The sequence below is a fragment of the Lathamus discolor genome, chromosome 2, assembly GCF_037157495.1.
Source record: "Lathamus discolor isolate bLatDis1 chromosome 2, bLatDis1.hap1, whole genome shotgun sequence".
NCBI classification, from domain to species: Eukaryota; Metazoa; Chordata; class Aves; order Psittaciformes; family Psittacidae; genus Lathamus; species Lathamus discolor.
The window spans coordinates 16,286,508-16,311,348 of record NC_088885.1 but is presented as its reverse complement, the minus strand read 5'-3'; the positions used below and the strand labels follow the sequence as shown (position 1 = coordinate 16,311,348).

Genomic DNA, 24,841 nt, shown 5'->3' with positions numbered 1-24,841 from the left:
GACGGAAGTTGTTTGTTATTAAGAGAGAGAATCCTGTCTCAGAAAAGCTTGTCGTTCTGGCAAGACAGAACTCACACAAACTAATTTTACTTGTGTCATAGTTTTTTCTGTGTTCACTCTCTTTCTGGCAGCTGGCTTCATGTTAAATGTGAATAAAGCTTTGTTTATGCATGCACGTCTTCAGTGGGTTATGGATCCAGAGTTCATTCTTTTGAAAGCAAAGTAGTTTTCTTTGGTAGCACTGTTTTTTATCTAATTAAGAAGCAGTGCAATAATTCTAATGCAAAGCATTCAGAAGAAATGTCTTGGTATGTGAGATAGTTTATTAACCATAAATTTGAGGAATTGCTGTAGTTTAGCAAGTTCAAAGCAAAATGTCAATTGTATTATGTATATTTATGAAAATAGAAATGGGCTCGCTCTACTGCTTGGGTATAACTGTGATGAATACTATATAGATAGATCAAGGAACCTTTACTTTTTGAATTTGTGACGAATGACTGCATATCAGGCTATTAAAACTATTAGGTAGATTTTTTTTCCTCTTTGAGAAACAAGAGCAACCAGAGGTTATATGGTGCCTCAGGCTCTCTCTCAACTTTTCTGATTTCCACAAGGTAGCTATTAAAGAACCATAATTTATACAACTAGATTCTCAAATAAGACCCAGCAAGGTGGGCTTTAAAGGCTGAATTAATCACGCTGTTACTATAGATACAAATCTCTTATTTGAATTTTTCAGCCTTAAGAAAGGTATCCGCATAAATCCTTCTATATATGTCTTTTCCTCTCAGTGTGCTTTTTATCTGCTACTCACTCTCCTTCCTACTCTCCTCAAAAATTCAGAAATTAGACATACATAATACTACTGATTAACCAGACCTTCATGAATTTTACTGGTCATCTGCATATGTACCTGATTTGCTTGTGTGTTTCAGTGTACTGAGTCTGCAGTGGATGTCACATTTAGTTTACATGTATACAAGGAAGGCAATGTAGGAAAAGGCTGGCTGTTTCCTTGTCTTGGCTACTGCTCTCTGGGCTGGGTTGGAGTCTGTGAAAGAAGCAGGTTGGTTGCTTCTAGGAAAGGAAAATCGTCAGCAGGCTACAGCTCCCAGACCACACATTGGACCAGGCAGAGAGGGCAAGATGCAGCAGTCTGCTGAGCCTTAGAGGGAGGAATGCTCCAGGGAAGTCCAGGCTGCAGGTACACAGATAAGCTTCAGCAGTGAAAGGAAGAATGTTTTCTTAAGAGACTGAAGAAAGTACATCCAAGAGATTTGAATTATAGAACAAGCTAGGAGGAGCATTTTCTCATCCAGAAAGGGGATGGTTGGCACAAGGGGATATTTTGTTTCAGCCCTTGTTTTGAAGTTTGATCTGTTTTTTCCTAGCAGATCCCGATTTCCTCCACCTAAAAACCTCTGAGTTTGACTTCTAATGAAAACCAGTTTAAGATCTTGGGAGCTTTCAATATCCTTAAGGAAGAGGTTCCAGTATTTCTGTCTTTTGTTTGTGGGAGGGTTTTGATTTAGCGGGCTGTAGCAGTTATTCTGTCCTTGAATCTTGAAGGGAAACATCAGCAAAACTGGGAATTAAAGGAAAGAATCACATTTTAAAAACAAAGCACTATCTACAGAAAAGCCTGTGGATCCTAGCATGAGGGCTGTCCTCCCATTGTCCCAAAATATGCTAACTGAATCTATACTTTCTTCTATACCTGTCTCAAATTGTTTTCCTTAAGAAGTGGCTCATCTCCATTACTAGTAGTAGTTTCAGCTAATTCACTAAAAGATGTTCAAGATGGGTACAATTTTGTCATTATTTTTAATCTTGGTTTTATGTTTAAAAAGAATGTGGTTTATTACCGAGTAATAAAACATAATTTCTTATTAATCTGCCTAGCTCAGGCTTACAAATAGTGGCTCTTACAGTGCAGCAAGGACTGTGTTGTGTCTCTGGCATGAGAGCTCAGTAATCCAAAGTACTGGCTGCAAGGGGATTCAAGTAATCTGGGACTCTGGGGGCCCTGGGTTTTCTGAGATCCAGCTGCATGCCAATCCCACAGTTACAGGGTGAGCTGCCTGGGGAGCAGTTGTCATCTCCTGCTTATGAACTACTTCCATATCCCTGTTGTCCTCCCTCATTTCTCTGAGCTGCATTGCGGTATATGGCATGTAGGACTAGCAAGATCTGGCATCCAGAGTTGCTGGTTGTAGTCTGGACCTAATGTATGAGAATGAGACTGTATTTGTAGAAATGAATGTGGGAACGTTACCCAAAATATGGTATGTGTAAACAGTCTGCGTCGCAGCTATAATTTTCTGCTTATTTCTGATTTAACTTGATTCTTGGTTTTGAATCATAACATTTTTATAACTACTTCATTTCATCGTTTACGATGGACAAAGGATTTAGCATAGTTGACAATTTAATTTGATGGCATGGGTCATAAACAATGAAAAGAGGCAGTGGTGTGGGCTTGTTACTTTTCATGAAAATACCCAAAGGGTGAAAGCTGCTGGACATTTTTTTTGGTCAGCGTGCAGTTAATGATCAACACAGAGAATGCAAAAGTGTCTTGGTAGAACGTTTTTAAAGGAGTTATAAGAGAAGCATCTGGGAGCCAGACTTTTCTTGTGGAAACATGCCAACAACTGTATTGTGTTTCCTTTCACTAATGTGAGCTATACTGAAATGCCGTGTCTTTTGTCCCTTTTTGAGTAAGTTCATATCTGGAATCAGACTATAAATTTGAATACTTTAACCCTGCAGATTATTAAAGGATATTATGTGGTTTAAACAAGATTCTCTCTTTATGAATTCTATGTATATATATACGTATTATGTCAAGTTACGTTTGTCACAAGTAGGGATAAGTAGTTTTCAGAAATAGCTTTTAAATTTAAATCTTGCTGTTGATCAACGAGTATGAAAAGATTATTTGGCATTTACAGACTTTAATTCTGTCTATCATATAAATTTAATCCTGAGAATTATAACCCCTGTACATGGTTGGCAGATAACACTGTAGTACAGAGTTATACAGTATAGATCAGTTAATTGAATATTTGATTGCTAGATCTATTTACATAGAGAACTATTTATATTTTCTATGTAGATTGTAATAGTCACCACATTTGTTTTAGCAAAACATTTTAATAATAAGGTTTATAAAATGTCATGTTGAACACTTAAACTATTTACATAACTAAGAGCTATTATGGGTTGAGAGAACAAACAAATTTATTTTAGTTACAGTGAATTCACATAAATCTTTATTATGTTTATATATAAGAATGTACTTATGCGCGTGCCACACGTATTTAGGCAAGCAATCTCTAGCGCAAATTCCTGTGAACCTACAATACAACCACAGAATCGAATTTGAAACTGTGGTTTGTTTTGTCCCTTTGAGCTACTAATTTGCATTCTGTCCAATTACTGCAGCTACTTTTTTGGGAGGGTGATGGGGGACAGAGAAGGGATAGCTGATAATTGAGTGAGCGTGTAGAAGCATTAAACTCCAGAAGTTTACTGTTAAAAGCAGTATTGTAAAATATTTTATTCCTTTTTTAAATGTTTAATAGGAATTTAGGTAAGACGCCTGTTGCCTCGATTTTGTATGCCAAATTTGAGGCTTTGGGAACATTTTTAGAAGTGGAGCAAAAATTGTGCTTTTGTTGGAAGCTAAAACGAAATTTTACCTTCAGGGATGCTTCTGTTCAGGTGTGGAAGTTGTTATTTTATTGCTTGATCAAAAAAAAAAAAAAAAAGAAAAAAGGCAACATTTTAAAAGGTGCCCAATCAAGCATGAGGAATCTGTAAGGCGCTGCATCCTGAAGTCACTTACGAAATTTTCACCTCGCTTGATAGCCCATCAAATGTCTTTTTGACTGCTGAGTTTAACATATTCTAACCAGTTCATTCGCCATATAGGATTAGACAGTTGTAAGAGACTTGATTTCTGAAAACAATGAATTGTTTTCAAAAAGAATGAATGGGTTTCTGGAAGTGGATCTTTCTAATTTCTTTTATTCTCCATTATAACTATTGTGTGCATATCTGCAATTGAACTTGCTTGTGATGACCTTTATCTTTTCTCTTGAGAAAAATTACTATTATGAGGTCTTTCTTCATGAGGAAATATAAAGGTCAGTGCAAAACCCATCCCTTATTTCTATGCAGTGCACATTACACTTTGGCATGTTTGTGTTGAATTTTATTAATAATAGATCATTTTGTAAAAAAAAAAAATAAATAAAAAATTAGTAAAGTTAGACATTCTAAGTGGTCTTTTCTAGTATGTCCTCCTGCCTTTCCTGCTTTTCTCTACCTCCTCTTCTCCCAAGCTTGCTATTGGTGTAACTAGGATTTAACATACATTCCTCCTAAGTCTCTTGGACTCGTTTGACAAATTGTTAATTCTTTTGCATCTATGTTTGAGAGAATGTAAAATTGGTAAATTTTATTTTTTGGGGTTTTTTTTTTTTAGGTTTAAAAAATTTTCTGTGGTTTGGAAGACTAGTGCTAGGAACTGTACAAATAAGTTGATTTAACTGTCACTCGATTCATGACTGAAGACTGCTTGCTTGCAAGGAGAGCTCCACAGAGGCACTCCAAGCAGGAAGCTGAGTCCATGAAATCATATTAACTTCATAACTAAAATCAGGAATTGCCTGTACTTCTGTGAACTGTTCAGTTTTCCTAATGAATATATGCTGTTCTGTCATTGAGGTGACAGCATGTTTTTCCTCTCATTGTGATACTTGCTCTGAGAGTCAAGGACCTTGTGAAACCCTGAAAACAGCAACTTCCATAATAGCAACCTCTACATTTGGTAAATAAATGAAATCTGTGTGGTCTAAAGAGAATATAGTCTTTATTTGAATTGGTTGTGACTACAGAATATGATGGGGATAGGGAAGCAAGAATATTGAGACACTTGGTACTGAGGAAGGAAAGGAGAAGAAAGAGGAAAGATGCCAACACATATTCAGGTCTTAATAAGTAGGAAAGGTAAATAAAGCAGAGCATGCTTCTACATTTTCTGAAAGCTTGGTAAAATTATACACAGTAGAGTGAGAAGATCCACAACAACTGTGGATGACCTTGCCAGCAGTGCTCAATTTTCTGTCTCATGTAAGAGTAACTGTTTTTGTTCCAAGGACAGAGATGCGTTCTTTAATCGCTTATCTTCATACTTTCTGTCTTAAAACATTATAACAAATACTTTCTGCTGGAAAAATATTTTTTGCTTCTTGTTTCCAGTAAACCAGTGAGAAGTCATACAGTATCTTCCTGCTTTTAAAAATGTATTTTTTAAATCCGTTGCCCTACTATGGTTCATGTGGATGGGTATGTGTGCAGTAACATAGGAGAAACGCAGTGTCTTTTTCACAGATGTATTTAGGATTTTTTTCTCAAGCAGTTCTCCAAATGTGCTCATTTCTCTCTGCTACTTCACTTTGTTATTGTTCTTCATAGCAATAGTTATGTGATCCAAACAACATTCTTTTGCACAAGGCCGGAGAATTGCAGCTTTAAAGTGTGTTTCGTATTTGTCCCTAGTGGGACTGGAATTGTTTCAGTTTACTTCAGTCTTTAGTTTAGCAAATGCTGTGACTCCAAAATGCTTATGTTAGGAAGTGAATGTTATATCTGCTTTTTGGTTTTGATTAAGCCAAACCATAACATCTGCTTAGATTCATTGGGTGGTGTCACAGGAAAGTTGTTTTTTTACTAATCTTTTCTGTGAGGATGGTGGGGTAACTTTTCCAAGGTTGTCTCAACATGAGGCAGTGCTTCACTTTTATCTGAGATGGCTGGTTTGGTTATTCAGACTGCTTACACAATTGGGAGTAACGGTGGTGCACAGTAGCACCTTTTCCAGATACAAGGAGTGCAACTGAGGGGGAAAAAGAACTGCAGAATTTCTCAGGGACTCCAGGAAACCTTACATCTGGGGCTTGGCAAGATCTGTACAAAACTGAGTCACTTGAGCTAATCCTGTTCTATAAAGTCATTAGCTTCATCTGTCTCATATGTGAACTATTAAAATGCACAGACCCTTATAAACTGCTGCTGAATAGTTTAGTATGGAGTACCAAAGGAAGCCAAATGCTGTCTCCTAGAAACTTGATCTAAATTTCAGACTTAGAGCAGGGTGCTAGACTAAGCAATTTCCACTGGTCCTTTCTACTCCAAACTATTTCATGATTCTAGCTTTTTCACTTTGTGCAGCCAATGCTATTTATTTGAGGCCATTGGGAGGTCAATACATAGCCAATAGTAGTAAGAGACTTGCATTGCTGTCTACTGATCAGGCAGAGTGGTGCATATACTCAACCTTACTTTAGAATTTAAATAATGGTTGTTTTCAAAAAGCCGATTAAAACTTATTCAGAAAATGTTTGTTGGAGCTCCCATCCAGTTTAGCTGGTAGTATATTTGATTGAAACCTCTTGCCTCCATCTTGGAATCAGACTTGGATCCCATGTGTTGGAAGGAATCTGAGCTAGAAACTGACATGGGTTGTCCTCAACTAAAACTAAAGCATCTCAGTGTTTGTAATATTTTTCGTTAAAATGTATTTTTATATTGACCAGAACTGGGAGATCTCTTTCTGTGTTCTGCTGGAATGAAGAATTGTACTGTTTGTTTCCCACTGTATTTCTGAGCACGGTGGTGACCATTTATTCAGACTCAACTTCTGCTTCTCCTATTTTGATGTTACCTCATCAGCAATTCCAGCTTGTAGCCTGTGTCTGGATGACCCTTTTCTCTCTGTCTTTTCCGACTGTGTTGTGGATATCGGGCTTTTGGGCTTTTTTTTCACTTAAGCTTGTCATGCAGGACGTAACTTCTCTTTCTGAGCTGTTGAGTGGTAACTGGCTGACTCATAGAAGTAGGAATAAAACAAGAACTCTTCTGCCATAGTAAAAAATTCTTACATTTGTAGCATCTTCTCTAAATAGCAACCAGCTTGTTTCTAACTTCTAGCGCTGTAGTGAAGGGGATTTTAATCTACAAACCTTCACCATGGTTCAGTCAGATGGAGCTTTAATAAAATGAGTCTGTCTCCCTCTCTCTGCTGCCCCCCAGATCTTACACCATGGCTAGAGAATAGTGCCTTCTGCAGCCTTTTCCAAGCCGTTTCATTTGTTTACAGAGCGCACCAGAGTGCTACTGGGAATGCAGGGTGAAATGTCAAGAAGTGTGTAAATCTTCCAGTAATCTGTCATGTCCAGGAGGAAGTGGGGGAAAGGGGCGGATCTGTGGGAATACTGGAGGATATCGAAGCTAGAGTTTTGCTTCTTGGATTTGGAGATCTCTCCCTACAGAATGGGTGGCTCTGGGGTCTAAAAGAAGACACCAGAAAAGAAAACCGCTGCCATTATAAATACGCACACTAAGGCAAATAAGCCTAGGATGAAGCAACATGTGAAGGATTTCTGAAATATCAAGCTGCTTAGGCTAAAACCTCATAAGAGGTTTGGTTTGGGTGAAGTATATAGGCATGTGCAGGTGTGTATATATAGGGATAACACTGCAGAGGACTGCTTCCATCCCCAAGGCTGGGGACTGCTGTCCTCAGGTAAGGCAGGTTGCTGGTCCTGCATAAAACAGGGATGTTAATTCTTATTCCTTTGACCCCAGGTGGTCGATAGCCCGCACTACTAATGCTAGCAAAAGGTGTCAGTTTGGCAAAATTATAAATATGTTTTTCCTCTTTTTTCCTCTTTATTGGTCCTTCTTTGGAATTCTTAACTGTTTCTCTGTTGTTTGTGAAAAAGCAAGTTCTCACTAATTAAAAAAATTACATAGCTGGATTGATTTATGTTCCTTATTAGAGTAATGATTCATCCGTAATGGGGTTAGGTCAATTCATAAAATTATAAATCTGGGAGAGAAAAGGTCTCGACTCTTTCCCACGGTAAGCATTTATTCATGTTTGAAAGTTCTTGTTTACATTTGTGCAGAGTCATTATTTGGTAGTAAAAAAGTGATGTGGAGAAGTAATACTCTTAGTGTTACCATGCCACTGTATCTTTTTCTTGCACAAAGCAGTATAGACCCATGACGTTCAGTGTCATCAGAGCTCCTCCTCATACCTTTGTATTTGCATGCATCTGTCGTCCCTGCTGAGTACAATAATAAAGACACTGTATTTTTTATTTGATTGTTTAATAATGCAAGTATTTTTGTGGGAGTCTGTGTAACAAAACCTGTTTGTATGCTTCTAGCCTTCTGACACCACAGTGAGATTTCAAATGAAGATATATTAGTGTGCATTACAAGCGTGTGATTGCTTGTGTCATTATGAAATAGATGAAAAATTAGTTCACTGCAGTAGTTTTTATCTGAACTGATCAAAACATCTCCCAATGATTTTTCTAACAATATGCGATTGGAATAACAACTTCACATGTTGTAGAGTCCTGTGCTGCAGCCAAGAGGCATGTAAATACAAGCTGCTTGTTTGCAAGAAGCTTCCAGATTTGCAGTATGATTGCTATGGAAACCACACAATGAAAACCTTATAACCATCTGTGTGTTTTGGTGGATTTTGCTGCATAGCTGAGCTATTTTTGTTTACTGTGATTGAAGTGTTGAATATATTAACCCACAAACTGGGATTATCCAAGGTATAAACTAGTATTGTGCAAGGACAATGTGTCGGAGACTAGAAGACAGTAAAATACCAATTAATAATGGCATTAAATTAGTGTCTAATGTAAAAAGATGGTAATGTGTTAGTAGAGGAAACTGTGGAGTTTATGCTTATTTATCATGGAGATACCACATTCCATTGAAGGAATGCGCTGTTCAAGCCAAACTTTTACCCATTTTATACTCATGTAGCCTGATTTTTTTTTTTTATCCCCTCTCCTTTTAAGAAAAAGAAATTAGAATAAAAAAAATTCAATGGATTCATGTAAAAAACTCAGCTAGTGTAGAATTCATTGTTCACTTCTTAAATTGTGTGGATGGTGGAATCATGTCTGATTGGGTGACTGCAAATTAAGTAAATAATTTTCAACAGCTTTCATGGACTGACTGCAAAAACCCATAACAAATATAGTTAGCTCTTTGTTGCACTGTCACCAAAAGAATTTTGTAGGTTTGCCATTAGAATCTCTGAAAACCAGCAGAGTATGGAACATAACCTGTATTTTAAGTGTTCTTTGGGTCTGTAGTTCTAGAGGAGTTCACTGATGTGATTAGTGTTAATTACATATTGATTCAGGACATAATAGCAGAAAACATTAGCAAGAACCATAGGTTCTTTTCTACCAGCCTAAGCCAAGCCTATTACCTCTGCTCCACTGTGAGCATGATTGCATTAGCACGTAGTGTGGATTGTTTGCAACAGATTCATAAAGCACAAGTTTGTGCTGAAGACCTGATGTTCGTGCTGTGCGTGTTTCAGAAGAGGTTTGCTGTGGATTCACTTTAGTCTGGTTCCATGGGCTGAATGTGAATAGGCAGCTGGACCATGTTCAGTGTGCTTCTGGAGTGCCTCTTCTAGTCTAATTACACCTGAAAGTTTGTCCTCTCTGTGCAGCTTTATAGTGTAAATCAAAGTGGAATAAGTGGGGATGGTTGGGATCTGAACAGGTATGCTAATATGGACAGCCTTTGAATCTGGGACCTTTCCAGTATTTCCATATATTTCCTTGGTTCAGACATCTTTACATTTTCAGATATGGATCTGGTGACCTCTTGCTTCTAGGAAATATGTTTTTCAGGAAGGGGAATGCATATATTTTTTTTTTTCCATGAAACCACAATGCAGTCTACATGTATTCAGCTGTACCTTGTGAAAAAACATCTCTTCAAACCTCCTTTGCTGTTACTTCTGTTGAAATACCCTCTACTAAAGTCAGTCCTCAGTTGAAGCTAGTCTGATGATCATGAGTTAAAATCCACAGTACATTCAACACATCAGTTGATGTGTGTCCAAATATTCAGTAACATGTAACATCAGGATTTATTTAATCAATGTAATACTCTGTGTTGAATGCAACTGGGTTGTTCTGGGAAAAGGGAGCAATCCTGTAAGATGTGACTGATAATGGATGAATACTACCTGTGAGCGGTATAATAGTAGTAGGGAAGCCACAGAATGACAGTGCCTCCTAGTGCTCTGGACAGCACATGTGGATGTATTTTTGCATTTATACTCCCAACTGTGAGTGCTTAAAATAAACAAATGAGTGTACTTGGAAATGTGCAACAAGTGTTATGCCAAGTGGGGGAATACATTTGAGCGCAGTAAATAGTTCAGAGTGTTTTGTGTTGTACTGCAGCTTCACATTTTCCCAGCTCTATTGTTTTGGGTTTTTTTTCCCTTTTTTTCCTCTTCTTCTTCCCTCGGCTATGATATATGTTGATCTCAACCAGATTTTTAGTCATTCAAGAGTCAGAAAGCAAAAAACTCTTGCTGGCTTAGTAGGGCAGAATTTCAAAGCTCTGTAGAGTGAATCTCATGATGTAATTTGTAGGACTGCGTACATAGTTTAGCAGCAATAATGCATACTCATTTCAACAGGTCTGCTCTTGTGCTTTAAACATCTGCTTTAATGTTTGCAGGAACAGTCTTGTGGATGGATTATTTTTTTACAAGGCTAAAAATCCTTTGAACTGTTGATATAAAATTCAGTTTGTCAAAGTAGATAGGCAATTACATACAAGTTTTACAATAAGGAACATTTTAAAAGCTGTGAGTTCTGTATCTTTTGTCTGTCATTAATAAAATATCAAAATTAGTTGCTGAAATGCATGTCTTAAAATGAAGCATGAATAATCTGTGTAAGATGTGAGGAGTATAAAAGTCAAATACTTTAAATGTATCAAAAGCTTAATTCTTATTTGAGAAGTGGATTTATCAGTATACTATTTCTTCATTCAGTACAGCAGCTTTGTCAGTTTTGATATACTGTAAAGGCCAAGATAAATCTGTTTCTACTTCCTTATGAACATAAGGAAAGAAAATAGCTAAAAGCCCTCATACTTTGTGCCCTTTTTTTCCCTCATCAACAGAATTGTTGACTGTGAAATGTAAGGAGCAGGTCTTATGTCCCTGTACTGAGTGGAATATGGATTTACTTAAGTGATGGTGTGGGCATGAGAGAGTAGTTCCCTGTCTGTACCGGACAAGGAATATGGAGAACATCTTTTGAAATTGCCTGTGGGGATTTCAGTGTTCCAGGTCTGTTAGCCAGAAAACACACTTCAGAGCTGAGGTCCTCAGTTTAGTTTTCTTTATCCTGGTAAGAAATACATGTAGTGGAACAGGACCCTCATTCTAATTGTCTCAGAATGAATGAAACCCAGCAGATCTGTAGCTTTATATTTACTGTATTCAGAGCAAAGTGAAAAGGGAAACAGATGTTCGCAACTGAGATTTTGAAAGAAAGCTCTTGGAGTGTTTGGATGGGTGGGGGAAACCACAGAAATAACAATGTTCCAACTTCTGTACAATGCAAAATAGTAAACAGGGCTTACAGTCTGGAAATGTAGAGTGTGGCTTTCAGACTGATGCGGGCTGTAATTCCTGTCAGCTGAGGTGTCCCTTCGGAGTTTCATTTGCAGTTATATGTTTTGCAGAAGAACATATTCCTTCAAAGGCTGAAGTGCCAAGAAAACCGATCCAGGAGAAAGTTACCACTGTTTCAGGTAATGAAAATCTTTCCTCTTTATTTTGTGTAATGCACTTTCTTTTTACCTTTATTTCCTTGTTTCTTCCCTTTGCTGTGTTAAAATAATGTTTTTATAGCTCTGTAAAGCTGTCTTTTTCATCTGGGTATTTGATGGCAGCAAAACTGCTTAGCACCACTTAGGATGCATGAAAACCACTTGAGAAGGATTTATAAAGTAAGCCAATTTATACAAGGTATTCCTTCCTGAATTACTTTGTAATGACTCAATTAGCTTTCATTTCTGCACAAAGGAGATTTAGTTGCATAAATTAGCTTATCATCATTGAGGAAGTGTCACTGCTAAAGGACAGTTTATAGATACAACATGCAGTTGCTGTCAAACCTATAAGAATCTAATATAGACATCTGTGTATACTTTGTGCTTGAGCAGAACAGACTTCTGCCATTCAGAGACTAACAGGGGACAACAAGTTGCCCAAGGGACTGGCAATGTAGACGTCTCTGAAAAGGTCAACTTGACACAGGCTCTGACAATCGACCCAAAGCTCTGTCTTCTTTGATAAAAATCAGATAAACTTAAGACCACTAATTGATCTGCAGCCTGTTTAAATGTTGGCCATGCATATCTTCAGTGCATATGATTACCACAGAAAGCAAATGAATTGGGTAAGAAATGCCAGAGTCCAGTGACAGCAGCATAAAAATTGGAAAAGGACACAAATGGCCAGAAAGGCTGTGAAGGATATTCTCTCAGCTTTAGCTTGGCAAACTGCCCTTGTGCTAATTATCTTTGGGACTGGAGAAATAATACCCATGTAAAGTCACATGGCCAGACAACTTTTCTTGACAGAAAGGTATTTCCAGTTATGCTTAAAAACAAGCTATATTTGTGCTTCAAGGGCACAGACCTCTAGATAAACTGTTGGCAATTTGACACAGCAAGTAGAGAAGACTTGCTTCTTATCAGACCTTACACCTTTTTGAGATCTGCTGCATTGTAACTGTGACCTGCACTGACATGCTGACTGGCTCTCCTTCCCCCGTCATACTTAATACACATAATTCTTTCAGGGCTGTCAAGGAAAGGGTGGGCAAGAAGAGTTCCTTTAGGAAGTAGCTCTGCAGTGCTCTTCCTGTTGCAACATGTGGAGAGGAAACAGAGGCCTGATTTCCTGAGCCATACAGGAAAGCAGGAACAGGTTGCTGTGAAGAGTTTTGGGTTGCTTTTCTTGGAAAGGAAACAAGAACCAAGTCATCAGATGCTGTTAGCATTGTGCTCTGCTAAAAACATGTGTAAAACAACATGACTCATTACAGCCTTAATATTTAGTACTTATTTAGACATTACTGTAATTATAAGTGTGATGTCATATTGGAGCATGGGGTCAATCCAATTATAAAGTTGCCAGCAGCATTTTTTTTTTTCACTAATATTTCTTCTTGGAATTCCTGCTTTTAGGAAATCAAAACCTTCACACCTTCGTTTCTGAAAAGCTTCAACTGCTATGAGAGCAGCCTTATCAGTCTTTCTAGTATTTCTGTAATGTGTTTGAAAATACCAGTTCTCTACAGATACCAATTGCATTTCAAGAAGTAATTTTCTGATCTGATCTTACTTAGTTAACTATTTAACACTGGAAATTTGTTTGACTTTTAGAGCTGAATTTGCATGAATGTTTCTGATAGGCATCACATAATAAATATCCAACTTGAATCAGTAGTATTTCATGATTTTCCACACAAGCAGTGCATACATTCTTAAGTTTAATTTATTGACTAAATTTACTAAACCTGAAAATATTTTGCAAATTGTTTTTGAGCTCAGCCTGTTAAGTGCAAAAAACTTTCTTTTTCCCTACCTTTTTCTTGTCTTAATCTGTACTTCAATTAATGTGCAATGATGCTCAAGTCTTGATGCTGACTGTGGGTGCTGGATAGCTTTACGTGAGTTGCTAGTGACCTAACTATTTAAATATACCAAAGCATTGAAGACTTTCAGTTGCATAGTATAGCTTGCTGGACCTATTTTGGTATCACTATCTACCCATTATCATTTCCATAATCACTATTTCAGTAAGTGTCCTTTTCTGTGCTGTCTCAGTGTAAATGATTTTAGAGTAACTAAGGAACAGTAGGAGAGGGGAAGTGAGAAAGATTATACTGAACAAATAAGGCTAGATTAGATGTTATGTCCGCATAAATACACCACAATTGTTTTCCCCTTATTTCATAATTTTTCTGGAATGTGAGAGAAAGGGCAAGTAAGTAAGTAACAGGCATTCTTTGCCATTTAGGACTTCATCAGGACAAACAAGTAACTGTTCTTTAACACGGCATGTCTCATCTGGGCATTAAGGCTCAACACTGAGAGTCTAAATCATTTGTGTAAGACACAGTCATTCTGGTACTGTTAATTCTGAACTTCACCTGTCTCCCCATCCTTAAGCCTCCAGTATGGTAAATATTGAGCATATCATCACTAAAAGAGGATACAGTTCACCTCTGTCAAATATTGTTACTAAGTCCAGATTCGTAATCTTCAAATCTGACGCTGTTAAACTTTTGAAGAATCTGATCAAGAGTCAAGGAATATGATTCAGAATGGCAAGCTGTTTCGTATACTGGGCAGTGGACCACAGTGGTGAAAAGAAAGCATGTATACATGTTCATTCCATAAACAGTGCATAAACAGGTAATATAACTCCAGCTCTAAGTCACTACTGTTGTAGGGTTTGCTAACAATGTTAAAATGGAAGGTGAGTGGAAATGAGGCACAGTCACATTTATTCTAATGTTTTTTAAGTAGTGCGTTTCCGTATTTGGGCTATAATTCCTGATTTTATTTTGATCAGTTTAGTGTTCTGACAGGTTTGTCCTCAGAAATGGCATGTGCCAAAATTGTCAAAAGGTGGGGGTCAGGAATGGAACAGCCTGCAGATAGATTGCCTCAGGCTGCAATGGGACAGCACACTTAAATCGCTCTGAAATAAGTACTCTTAATCTGTTTTTTTTTTTCCCCCAGGGTTTGTTTTTGTCTGTCTCTTGAGGCTTTTAGAATACTCTTATAATTTTGTTTTCCTTTGAATAATCCCCGGGCATTCTTAAGTTTTAAACAGTCTACAAGATTTGAAGAGTATGCTTGATGGTACTTGTCACCTTTCTTTCTTCAAGCATTTATTGTCAGGTGCCAGTATGTTTCAGTGAAATATGTAGACTGAGCCTACTGTGAGGAAGGCTGGCAGCCATTGCTGTTTGATATGTCAAATAAACTCTGAAGTGTTTTCATCAGTATATTGGAGAAAAATATCTGGTTTTTCCTATTACTGTTGTTACTGGAAAAACAGAGACGACAGAAGAAAACCATGTGAGGAATTCTTTATAGAAGAGTTTTGGAAACTGTTGGATAGTTCATCTAGATATCTGTCCTGGAATGAAAAAAGTGCTTCCTGGAGAAACAACCTATCCAAAATCGTGCTCAGTCTTTTCTTGTGATTGGTAATATTAAAACCAGTGGGTAGGTAAAACCAAATTGCTTTCTACTTGCTGCTACACGTTTAAATTTTCTTTGGTCTTGTCTTGTATTTGTGGCATAAGTCATCATGCCTTCAAAATACTACAGACTTTAGCTTAGTAATTACATCATCATAGTATGTTTAAGGCACACAACATTTCAGAGTGTGTAAAAATAGAATGTAATTGTGACAGAGTAATGCCAGCAAATCAACACCTTTTGAATCTGAACTCTAATGGGCACATAAGTTCTAGATGCTAAATCAACCAGCTGTTTTCAGGTATTGCATGTGTTTAAGAAGGCCCACGTAATTTCATTACTGTATAAATGCCAAATTCCTTTACCCAGGTGTCCTGATTCTGGTTTCTTCAGTTCTTCAGAGGCAACCAAATGAAATGTGGCAGGGTCCTCCCCAACTGAAAGAGGGCCTGAAGTAAGAAATAATGGGCTTGTGTTTTGCAGAAGTTTTTTGCAGCTTTTTTTTTTGGTTCTACCTCTGCGTTTGTGAAGTGCTGTGAATCCTTTTATGAAGTATCTTGCCCTTTAGATGTATAGATTCTGGAGTTAAATTTACAATTAGCTTTTATGCGTGCATAGTTGGGGTTAAAAAATTTTGAGAAGCTTGTGCTGGTGGGTACAAGATAGGATTTCAAGTATGAAATTAGAACTTGTTGGAAGACCAGCACACTTGTTCACAAACTTGCACTGGCACTTCCTGTCCCTGTTTTTCATTTCTATGCTCCCAGTATACTGGTACATGTTTTTCCTAGAAGTGTGGCTTTCTGATTTAAACAACTCTGTCTTGTGTTAAATTCACAAATGAGGGCACAAAACCATGGTTAGTCTTTAGGCAACATCTTCACTGTTGCAATAAGCTTATTTTAAAATGCATCTTTTCCAGTGGTGCCATGTTATTAGTTGAGTTACTTTCTCACTTTAAGGTTTAATTAAATGCTCATGATGAACATCTAGGGAGAGGTGTCTCACCTGCGGTGGCATCTCTTCTGTTGCTGATGTTCCTCATGCAATTCCCATTAGTGTTAACAGGAGTTACTTCAGGCACACAGAGGTAAGAACAGAGCTCAGAGTAGTAAAGGTCAGAGAGAAAAATCATTATTCATTTATTTTCAGTTCTGAAGAAGTAAAGTCCTGATTAATGTATTTTAAACCAAATCTGCTGAAAGATTTGAAAGGTAGTTTTTTCTCATGTGGCCTTACGTTTTCTCTTATGGCATACAACTGGGAACTGGGATCAGTGCAGTATCAAAAGACTGAGGAGAGGTCTGATTTAATACTTATCACAAATTAATTTGGTGTTAGCCTGTGTTACTCTTTATAATTGTCTAATGCTAAACTGATGAATTATGAGCTGACAAATAGGAAGGACCAAGATTTGGAGATGTAACATTTCAAACTGATTCCACCCTCCCCTTGAAATAATCCTGCCTATGCATTTTGCAATAACCAAATAATCGCATTTCTGAATGGTTGGGTGTTTGTATGTACGTGTGTATTGCTGCTTTTGGTGCGGTGAAAGGAATTTGTGCACTGGTAGCAGGAACGCCCCCTAGTGCTATATAGCAAGAGGCAGCTATTAATCACCAGTTTATGGAGAATTAATTAGTGGCTAACTTGCATAGCAACTTTAAATTCAGTATGTAAATATGTAGCAGTATGACAGTATTGCCATCAAAAGTAGATAGTACAGAACATGGACTGAAATGGATAAATAGAAAACAAGCCCTTCTTGCTCATACAGGGAGTATTAAAATTAAAATTCAAGTCTCTATCAAAACAGGAACAACAATACTGCTATTTTTTTTTTATAGCGTGACACTTTATATGTCTTGATACTTGATATTTTAGCAGGATTTTTTCAGTAATAAAGTGAACCAATCATGATTAAACTGTAAACTATAAATAATGGTGTAGAGTGCTAACGACATGCAAATGTAACTAGTATATGCTGGAATAACCAGCAAGCCTGCTGTTCAAGGATCATATAACAAAACTAAGATGACAGCCTTGATCCAGCCAGTTCAGTGATATTTATGTTATCAGAATTAGAAGATAGCTTTCCAGTGATGTAAATTATTAGTACATATACATTCTGTCTGGTTAGTGTATACATAATGTAACTGGTCATCTTAGTGGTATTGCTTACATTCTTTTTACATTAACTCATCACGCTCCATTCTCATGGAATTAAAAACAGGAAATAGTTTGCAGTGTAACAGAAGCAGCCAGTGTATTTAACCATGTGCAAGCGCTGTGTTTCAGTAGATGTACTCTGTATTGTAAGTGTATGACAAAGCATTTATTACTGTGTTATTGCCGTATTACAGAGCAAAGAGTGCTAAATAATCAATCAGTTAATGGTCTGTATGGCAGCTTGAACACAGCACATCCATTGTGCTTATGCTGTTAGAAGGATGAGTTTATGACTGTAGTGTAGTTGCATGTTTAGCCAGAGCTTAATGTCCTAAACTGGAGCTGACACAAATATTTTTAAAATGCAGCTTCAGCAACAGTTTCCAAGTTCTCCAATATTTCAGAAGGAACAATCAAGGATTATCGCAAAGGTTCTCAGAGAAGTTATTTAGTTTTGTTGGAACAGGAGAGGGAGGGGGAGCATATCACGGAATACTTACTTTGGCTTCCTTTCACAGATTATTATTAATTATACTGTAACAATTTTATCAGCTTCAAGTTGAGATACAAATATGGCTTGCTGGAAATATATTCTAGAAGAAAACTAGCTGCTTTAAGTTGCAGCTGGAAAATGCTTTGAAAACCTGTAGCTGCATGTCTTAAAGGGATAGGACTTGCAAATGAAGGGCTTGCACATTAGACTTGTTTTCCACTTCCTTTTGTGGTATGAAAGAGCTGTTTCTAAAAAGAGGAGTAAGAAGTGTGCTTTAATAAATTGCTTTGTACTTTAGCCCCTCAGTCTTTATCCCTTTGTGATAAAATGCTGTTTTCTTTGCAGATAACAAAAATACCGATTATGCCAATTTCTACCAAGGTTTGTGGGACTGCACAGGAGATGTACCTGATGAGCTGACATTTAAACGTGGTGACGTTATCTACATTCTCAGCAAGGTATGGGATGCTACTGGGGCTACACAGTTGTAAAAAGCAAGCCATGCCAGAAGGGCACATTCCCACAGTTCTATGGGGGGAAACTGGCACTCCCTTTCAGATCCTTTGTTTACAATCAGATATTCACTGCAATTAATTACTTTGTCAAATGAACTATAATCACATTTAAAACATAGCTGTGTAACAGGAATTGACTTAAAAGCATGTTTATTTACTTGTTAAATCTTGGCTACCATTTGTTAACTGATTTAATGGGAGACAATGTGCTTTCTGCTTGTAAAAGTTAACCTTGTAGATCTTCAAATTATCTTGTATGTTATGTTTTTTGTTTCCTGTTTTATATTCCTGACTGTGCTGATTCTGACGTTTTGGGCATCTTGCTACAGAAGGTGGTCTGTTTTTTTGAACTATGCTTTCATCTTTGTATGTATATTGCAATTGTTCTGACAGCTCAGATTCCTAATTTGTTTGCGCTGACAGATTTGGGCAGTTTTTAATTCACCGCTTTCCTGTTTGCAAAGCAATTGAGAAATGTAATTCCTCTCATCTGAAGTGATGATAAGCAGTATAAGCATGAGATTTTATTCTACATTAATGTTTAATTTTCTTATTTTTCCTTAACCCTCCCCCCCCGCCACCCCCTCCCCCCCCAGCAAAACTAAAACTTCCCCTAAAATAGAGATCTTATGGTCCATTGAAGTCTACTTCTGGACAATTCATCAAAGAAAATTTCTCTTTTCAAGTTCTCATTGGAAGAAAACTCACCTTTTAAAATATATGTAGAATAATTATCTCAGATGTAACTGCTGTTCAGTATAATTAATGCCAAAGATAGCATAGGTCTTTGAAATATACAAGTAGGTGCATGCAAGCTAAAGGCATCTGTCTCAAACTTTTCAGTTTTGTCAAAATTGCTTTAAATCTTCACCGATACCTTTAACTACATTCCAGATAATAAATGTAACAGCTTCTGTTTTAAATAAATTTAAGATTTATGGATAGAAGGATGGTCCTATATAAAAATGTAGAAGATATATTGCTAATGGTAATGTGACCGTGTATGTCTTTAGAAGTATTTCATTGTCACTTAAATGAATAACTGCATTGCATCACTGAAGGCCGGATAACACTCTTGGATTATGCAGACTTTCAAGCAGTTATACAGCATCTAATTTAAAATAACCACTTCTTCCTGCTCTCCCTCTCCCCCTAAAAAAGCCCACGAACAGACTGTTTCCACTGTATGAGTTTGGCCTCTTTGTGGGTTGTGCTTTTCTGGTATGGTATGTGGACTATAAAATCTTAATCTTCAGCTTGTAGGTGAAAAAATCATTTGCTCCTTCTCCAAAAGAGCAAGAAATTGAATCTAAAATATGGAGCCAAATAGAAAAACAGTAGTTTAAGCTGTCCTCTGTATATCAACTGTTCTGTGGTCATGCCGTGATTAATCCGTAATCAGTCCTTGAAACAGGCTTGCTGCTGCTCCAGATATATAGAGCCTCTCTCTTTGGGAATGATTTCTACTCCAAAATACAGTCCAGAAAATTCAGTCCCGTTTCACTTAAAGATTGTTACAGCTTTTTCAGAAAAATGAGTGTTGGCCACTGCTGTCAGCTCTAAATTTAGGGTCCTTGGAGGGGAAAGTGCCAGAGACTTATCCATCTTAACCCTCCACTTGATTCAGTTTCAAGGTCTGATCATTTACGAGCGCTTTGTCTGGTAAGTGGAAATATAACCAAAGGGAGAGTGAACCTAACTATCTTGAAGTGGGTCGAGACTTTTCTTCAAGGAATATTTCCTAATCCACAACATTAATACTCGGATTTTGTGGCAGCCGGTAGGAAGCTTTGGCAATTCTTTTATTTTTTCACACCATCTAGTGGTTGAAAATGAGAGATGCAGGTACTGACAGGAGGCGATGTGAATGGATCCAAAATGGTGTCATAAATTCAGCTTCAGCTTGAACCCGGCTATGGCTTTATTGCCTTTCTATCATATGTCAGCCAGGTATGAACATTACTCTTGAAAAATCACATTTTGCTGATAAGGAAGTGAGTATGGGTACAGCAGTCTTATAGTGGTAAGGGTGAAGCATTAACAAAATAGCAAGTGTATTTGTGCAACATGTAATAGTTCTTTGTTTTACAATGAAATATAAAAGGCATAGCTTGCTCTGACGAATCTGATAAGATAGATATTTGTCTCTCCTCGCAACAGTTATGCCAAAACAATATATTTTTACCTGCTTTCTCACATACCTTTATGAGGGGAAAAGCGACACTTTTGTTTCCAAGAAATGAGATCATTAGTACAACGGAAGTAATTCGGAACCAGTTTAGCAATTTGGGCATGGATAGAATTTAAATAAAGCAGGAGAAGCAATGTGTTATGTGTATGTTTCTAGTTGAATTCCTGTCAGAAGAATGGGCGTGAAGTTTGAGAGTGGCTAAGCGTTATGCAAAGACAAATCCCCCCTAATTTGCTTTAAACTGGGAGTCAAAATACAATGTTAGTGCAGTGAGCATAGTTTGCATGCTTTTACTCTGATAATACAAATGTCGATGCCTGGGTAGTGCAACTACTGTGGAAAAGCATGTTTTCCTTGTTTCACAGGTGCATTCAAAAAACTATTTTGGGTATTTTTCTAAATCATTATGTCAGTTGTTGCTTTTGTGTGGCATCAGTCCTATGGGCTCTTCCAAAAACAAAAACAAAAACAAGACCAAAAACCCAAACCTTTTTTATAGGTTTTTCTACCTTTGAGAGTTTCTTTCAAAAGTTGGGGTTTTAATCTGGGCAGAATTAACGGAACTGTTGAAATAACAGTTATTAGCTTTTCTTTATTTATTAAAATAGTTAAATTTTCAGATTAATTGATCAATGTGTACAGATAAACTCATTATTGGTTTAATTTATAATATTCTTGAGTACTATATATATTATTGAATATATAAAAGTGGCTTTTATAACTTACACTGTGAATCATATGAACATTCAGAAAACTCTATACTCCTCTCCTGCTATGCAGCAGAAAACATTTTATAGCCATACTGATAGAGGGACTCATTAATAAGATTTCTTAGTTAATATTGACTTTTTCATTAATACTATTAGAATTGTGATACTTGGGCTTCCTGTTTTCTAAAATAATTATTGCTCTTAACTCCCGTTCATTTATGGGCTTGCCTTTGCTTTCAACCCCATATGATAAATGGGGAAACAAACTGTGGCATAACAATCCTTTTATAAGTCTTTCATAGCTCTATTCAGAAAGTCAGTCTTCAGAAACAAACAGAACTGTGAGTGGAAATAGCTATATTATTATTCCTTTTGTTAAAGTTTGTATGCACAATTTATGCATGCAGCACTTGCAGTATTTGCTTGTTTGCTTTAGGTGCGTGTTTTGTGTTGGGAATTTCCATAGTTTCATCAGCCAAATGCAAGTAGTAATGAAAATTAACTATGTTAGCAGGTGACTAAAGTAAATGTAAAATACTTACGTTATTATGCTTTACTTATGCTTAGTAAAATTACTGACATTTCTTAACTTTGAAGCTAATTTGATTTCCTTCTCATTTGTATTTGCATTAGAGCAATAAATAGTACTTCAAAATCAGAAATTATATCTTAAATTGGAATTCTCCTTCCCTTTTTAGTATTTCAGCACATGCTAATGCAATATCATGCTGCTCACCCTTGTATTTATGATTCATGGAAATCACATCTGTGACTTAACCCTTTGCTCTAGAATTTTCCATGCAAGTAGAGTGTTAACTCCATCTAGATTACCTTTATTCGGTGGTTGTACATTTCCAGTGTGGCAGATTTTTTGTTCTTTCAATACAATAAATGTCTGTTAAAATGCTCACATTTTACTAAGCAAAAATACAGGTTGAGCAGACAAACAAAACCTCCATACTTCAGATTACTGCTTATGAAGTAAAGCACAACTTAATGGTGCAGCTGTTTCATAATCAGTGTGAGCATTTTGTGCATTATCTCTGTAGTCTTCATAAAATGTATTTATTCGGTATTTTTCAACACGGTGTGAAAGGCTATTTTTTGACAGATTATACTGAGATCCACATTTAACAGTAATTCCGCTTTCCATGACCATACTGCCTATGTCTACTCTAGCAAATACAGAGTACCAATAGGAGCAGATTTGCAGAGTGAAGCACGTAGTGCTGAGGCCCTGGTGTTCACACTGTGTTTTCAAAGGGCTTTGATGTCCAAAGAGGTCCAGCCTGGTTTAGTGAATGAGAACACATTAGTGATTGGAATATATTGAAGTGCATCTTTCATTTTCACTTCTGAAAGAAATGTAGCATGGGTCCTCTGAGACTGATGGCTCTGTAAAGTGAGCCAAGGTGGGCAAAGTGGGAGCACTGGGAGATTCACTTTAGTGGGATGCTTCTGATCAAAACTCAAATGCAATACAATGTTGTGCATTTCCTTCTTGTGGCTTGTTTAGGTATATTGCTTACAGGGCAAAAAAATAGGCATATGTTTAAACATCAGATAGGAGCAAAGGCCTTTAAATGGAAGGTTAGTTAGGACAGACTAATGCAAAGTGATTGTAGCTCTGTTGGTTTGTATACTGATTACATGTAAGCACTTACCTAACTGATTTAAAAAAAAAATTGGCATTGTGCTATTTAATGGAAAATAAAATGGCCTTCTATCATTAAAGGTGTTTTCAGGGGCCAGTTTTGGTTCAGAATTCAGTCTACTTACCCTGATTTTTATATTGGAACTCTCTAATTGGTGTCTATTTTGTCTCACATCATTGCAGGAAATAAAACCTAATAATACAACTATACAATAAATCTAAGACTTACATTCTTAAAGATGACCGTTTTATTGCTGTCTTAAAACAACTCTACTACCTGTGAAGAAGTCTAATTCAGTTATCTAAAACATTTGTCATTTTCTTCTTTTTAGAGGAAATGCTGTTCTGTGGCAAAAATGCTCCCTGGTTGATAGTGTATCATCCAGCAATTACACCAAAGGAAGCTCTAAAACTTTTAGCTAGTCTGAATCTCCTGGATGAATTGGAGATGTTTTAAAATATTATAATGCCAGAATTGCCCCCCAGGATATTCTTCCTAAAAATAAAAAATTCTCCCTGCTTCCTGCACTTCTTTGCTTGATGGGAGAGGCCACTTATTTTAACCCCAGACAGGCCTTACAGATGATACATTTGCCTTCCAGTTTTAAAGTTTGCAGATCTTCAGCCAGTAAGTTTATAGTACTTATAGTGCCACTGGAAGAGAACAGGAGAAAAATCTTGAGTTCACACACTTCAGCTGTGTTTCTTTAAATACAACTGCATTGTTTTCTTCAAGGCATTGAAACACAATGATGATTTTCAGCAACTTTTTAAAAGAAACAAAACAAATAAAAACTCCTACCCCACAAAACACAAAAACCATACCATATGTATTGAACAATAGGGAGCAATTGCATAAGGACCAGATGTTCTCAACTTTTGCTGAAGTTAATATGGTGCGAAGCATCTGGAGATCCTCATTTACGCAGAGGATCTGTTCTAAAGGTAGAGACTGTTTTGGAAATCCCCTTGAGTGTAAAAATTTTATCTTTTTGCATATCAAAATTCTCTTCTGCATCGTACAGAAATTGTGGACTTAAAAGGTATCTGTAAAAAGCAGGTAGGGTATTTCTACCTTACTGTGATTTCCCCAAGCGCAAAAACTTTTACGATCAATGTCTTATGGAGTCACACATGCATACATATCGGTGCAGGGAAATTGGTGGGATGGGGACAAGAAGCAGCATCTGCTCACAGTGTGTTCAGCTGAGAGCATTTCAAGAGCCTGTAAACCCTGATGGGATTGTTTTCCCCTGCTATCATAGTGCTCTGTACAGAGTGTTTTGCCAGCGCATTAAATGTTGTTAACCTGTTCCTTGCTGCACTGTGAAATTACTTCATTTTGGTTAATAAATTTCTGCTTAGCGGGGGGAAAATAAATCCACTCTGGCAGACAGTGGAAGAAGCTTAGAAAGCACTTGGTCATTGTTAAGATGGTTGTTTTGTGTTATTTGGCTTAATATATTCCTTTGCCCTGGTGCTTGTCTTCCAGGGGTTGCGGTGGCCCCTTCCTCCCCCTGCCTCTGCCTAACATTGCCTGGTATGGCAAATGTGCTCCCAGTCACATGGCAGAGCCCTGGCCGCACACTTGTGCATTCTCCTCATTGCAGGGCTGCTGTATCTGGCCCTGCCCCCCTCTCCTATCCCTCTATTTGCCTTGGAGCAATTCATTTTGCAGTTATTGAATTTCTTTGGAGAGTTATTTTCATACAGCGAGCATCACAGCACCTCTGGATCTTGATAGCATTTCTACATACAGAGAAAGAAGCTTTGTGTTAGTAATTACCTAACATTGTCATGAGCTGACTGCAGGCCTCTTTCTAGTGATAACAGAATAACCACATAATGTAGCTTTATAGCACATGATTAATAGAAAATAATTACACATCCTACAAAGGGATGCAATATTTCTTATAAATTGACTACAATGGTTCCTTAGATTAAAGGACT

General features: G+C 37.2%; 1 protein-coding gene across 4 annotated transcripts in view; it reads left to right on the top strand.

Annotated features, from left to right (window-relative positions):
- The window catches only part of SKAP2 (src kinase associated phosphoprotein 2), a 115,703-nt gene that overhangs the window by 87,238 nt on the left and 3,624 nt on the right, over positions 1-24,841 (top strand). For 3 of the 4 annotated variants that reach the window (XM_065665923.1, XM_065665926.1, XM_065665924.1), the window contains 2 exons: positions 11,599-11,682; positions 18,167-18,279. In XM_065665923.1, coding sequence (XP_065521995.1) covers positions 11,599-11,682; positions 18,167-18,279 — 197 coding nt within the window. The remainder of the gene's footprint in view (positions 1-11,598; positions 11,683-18,166; positions 18,280-24,841) is intronic. The other variant, XM_065665925.1, reaches the window with a different exon arrangement.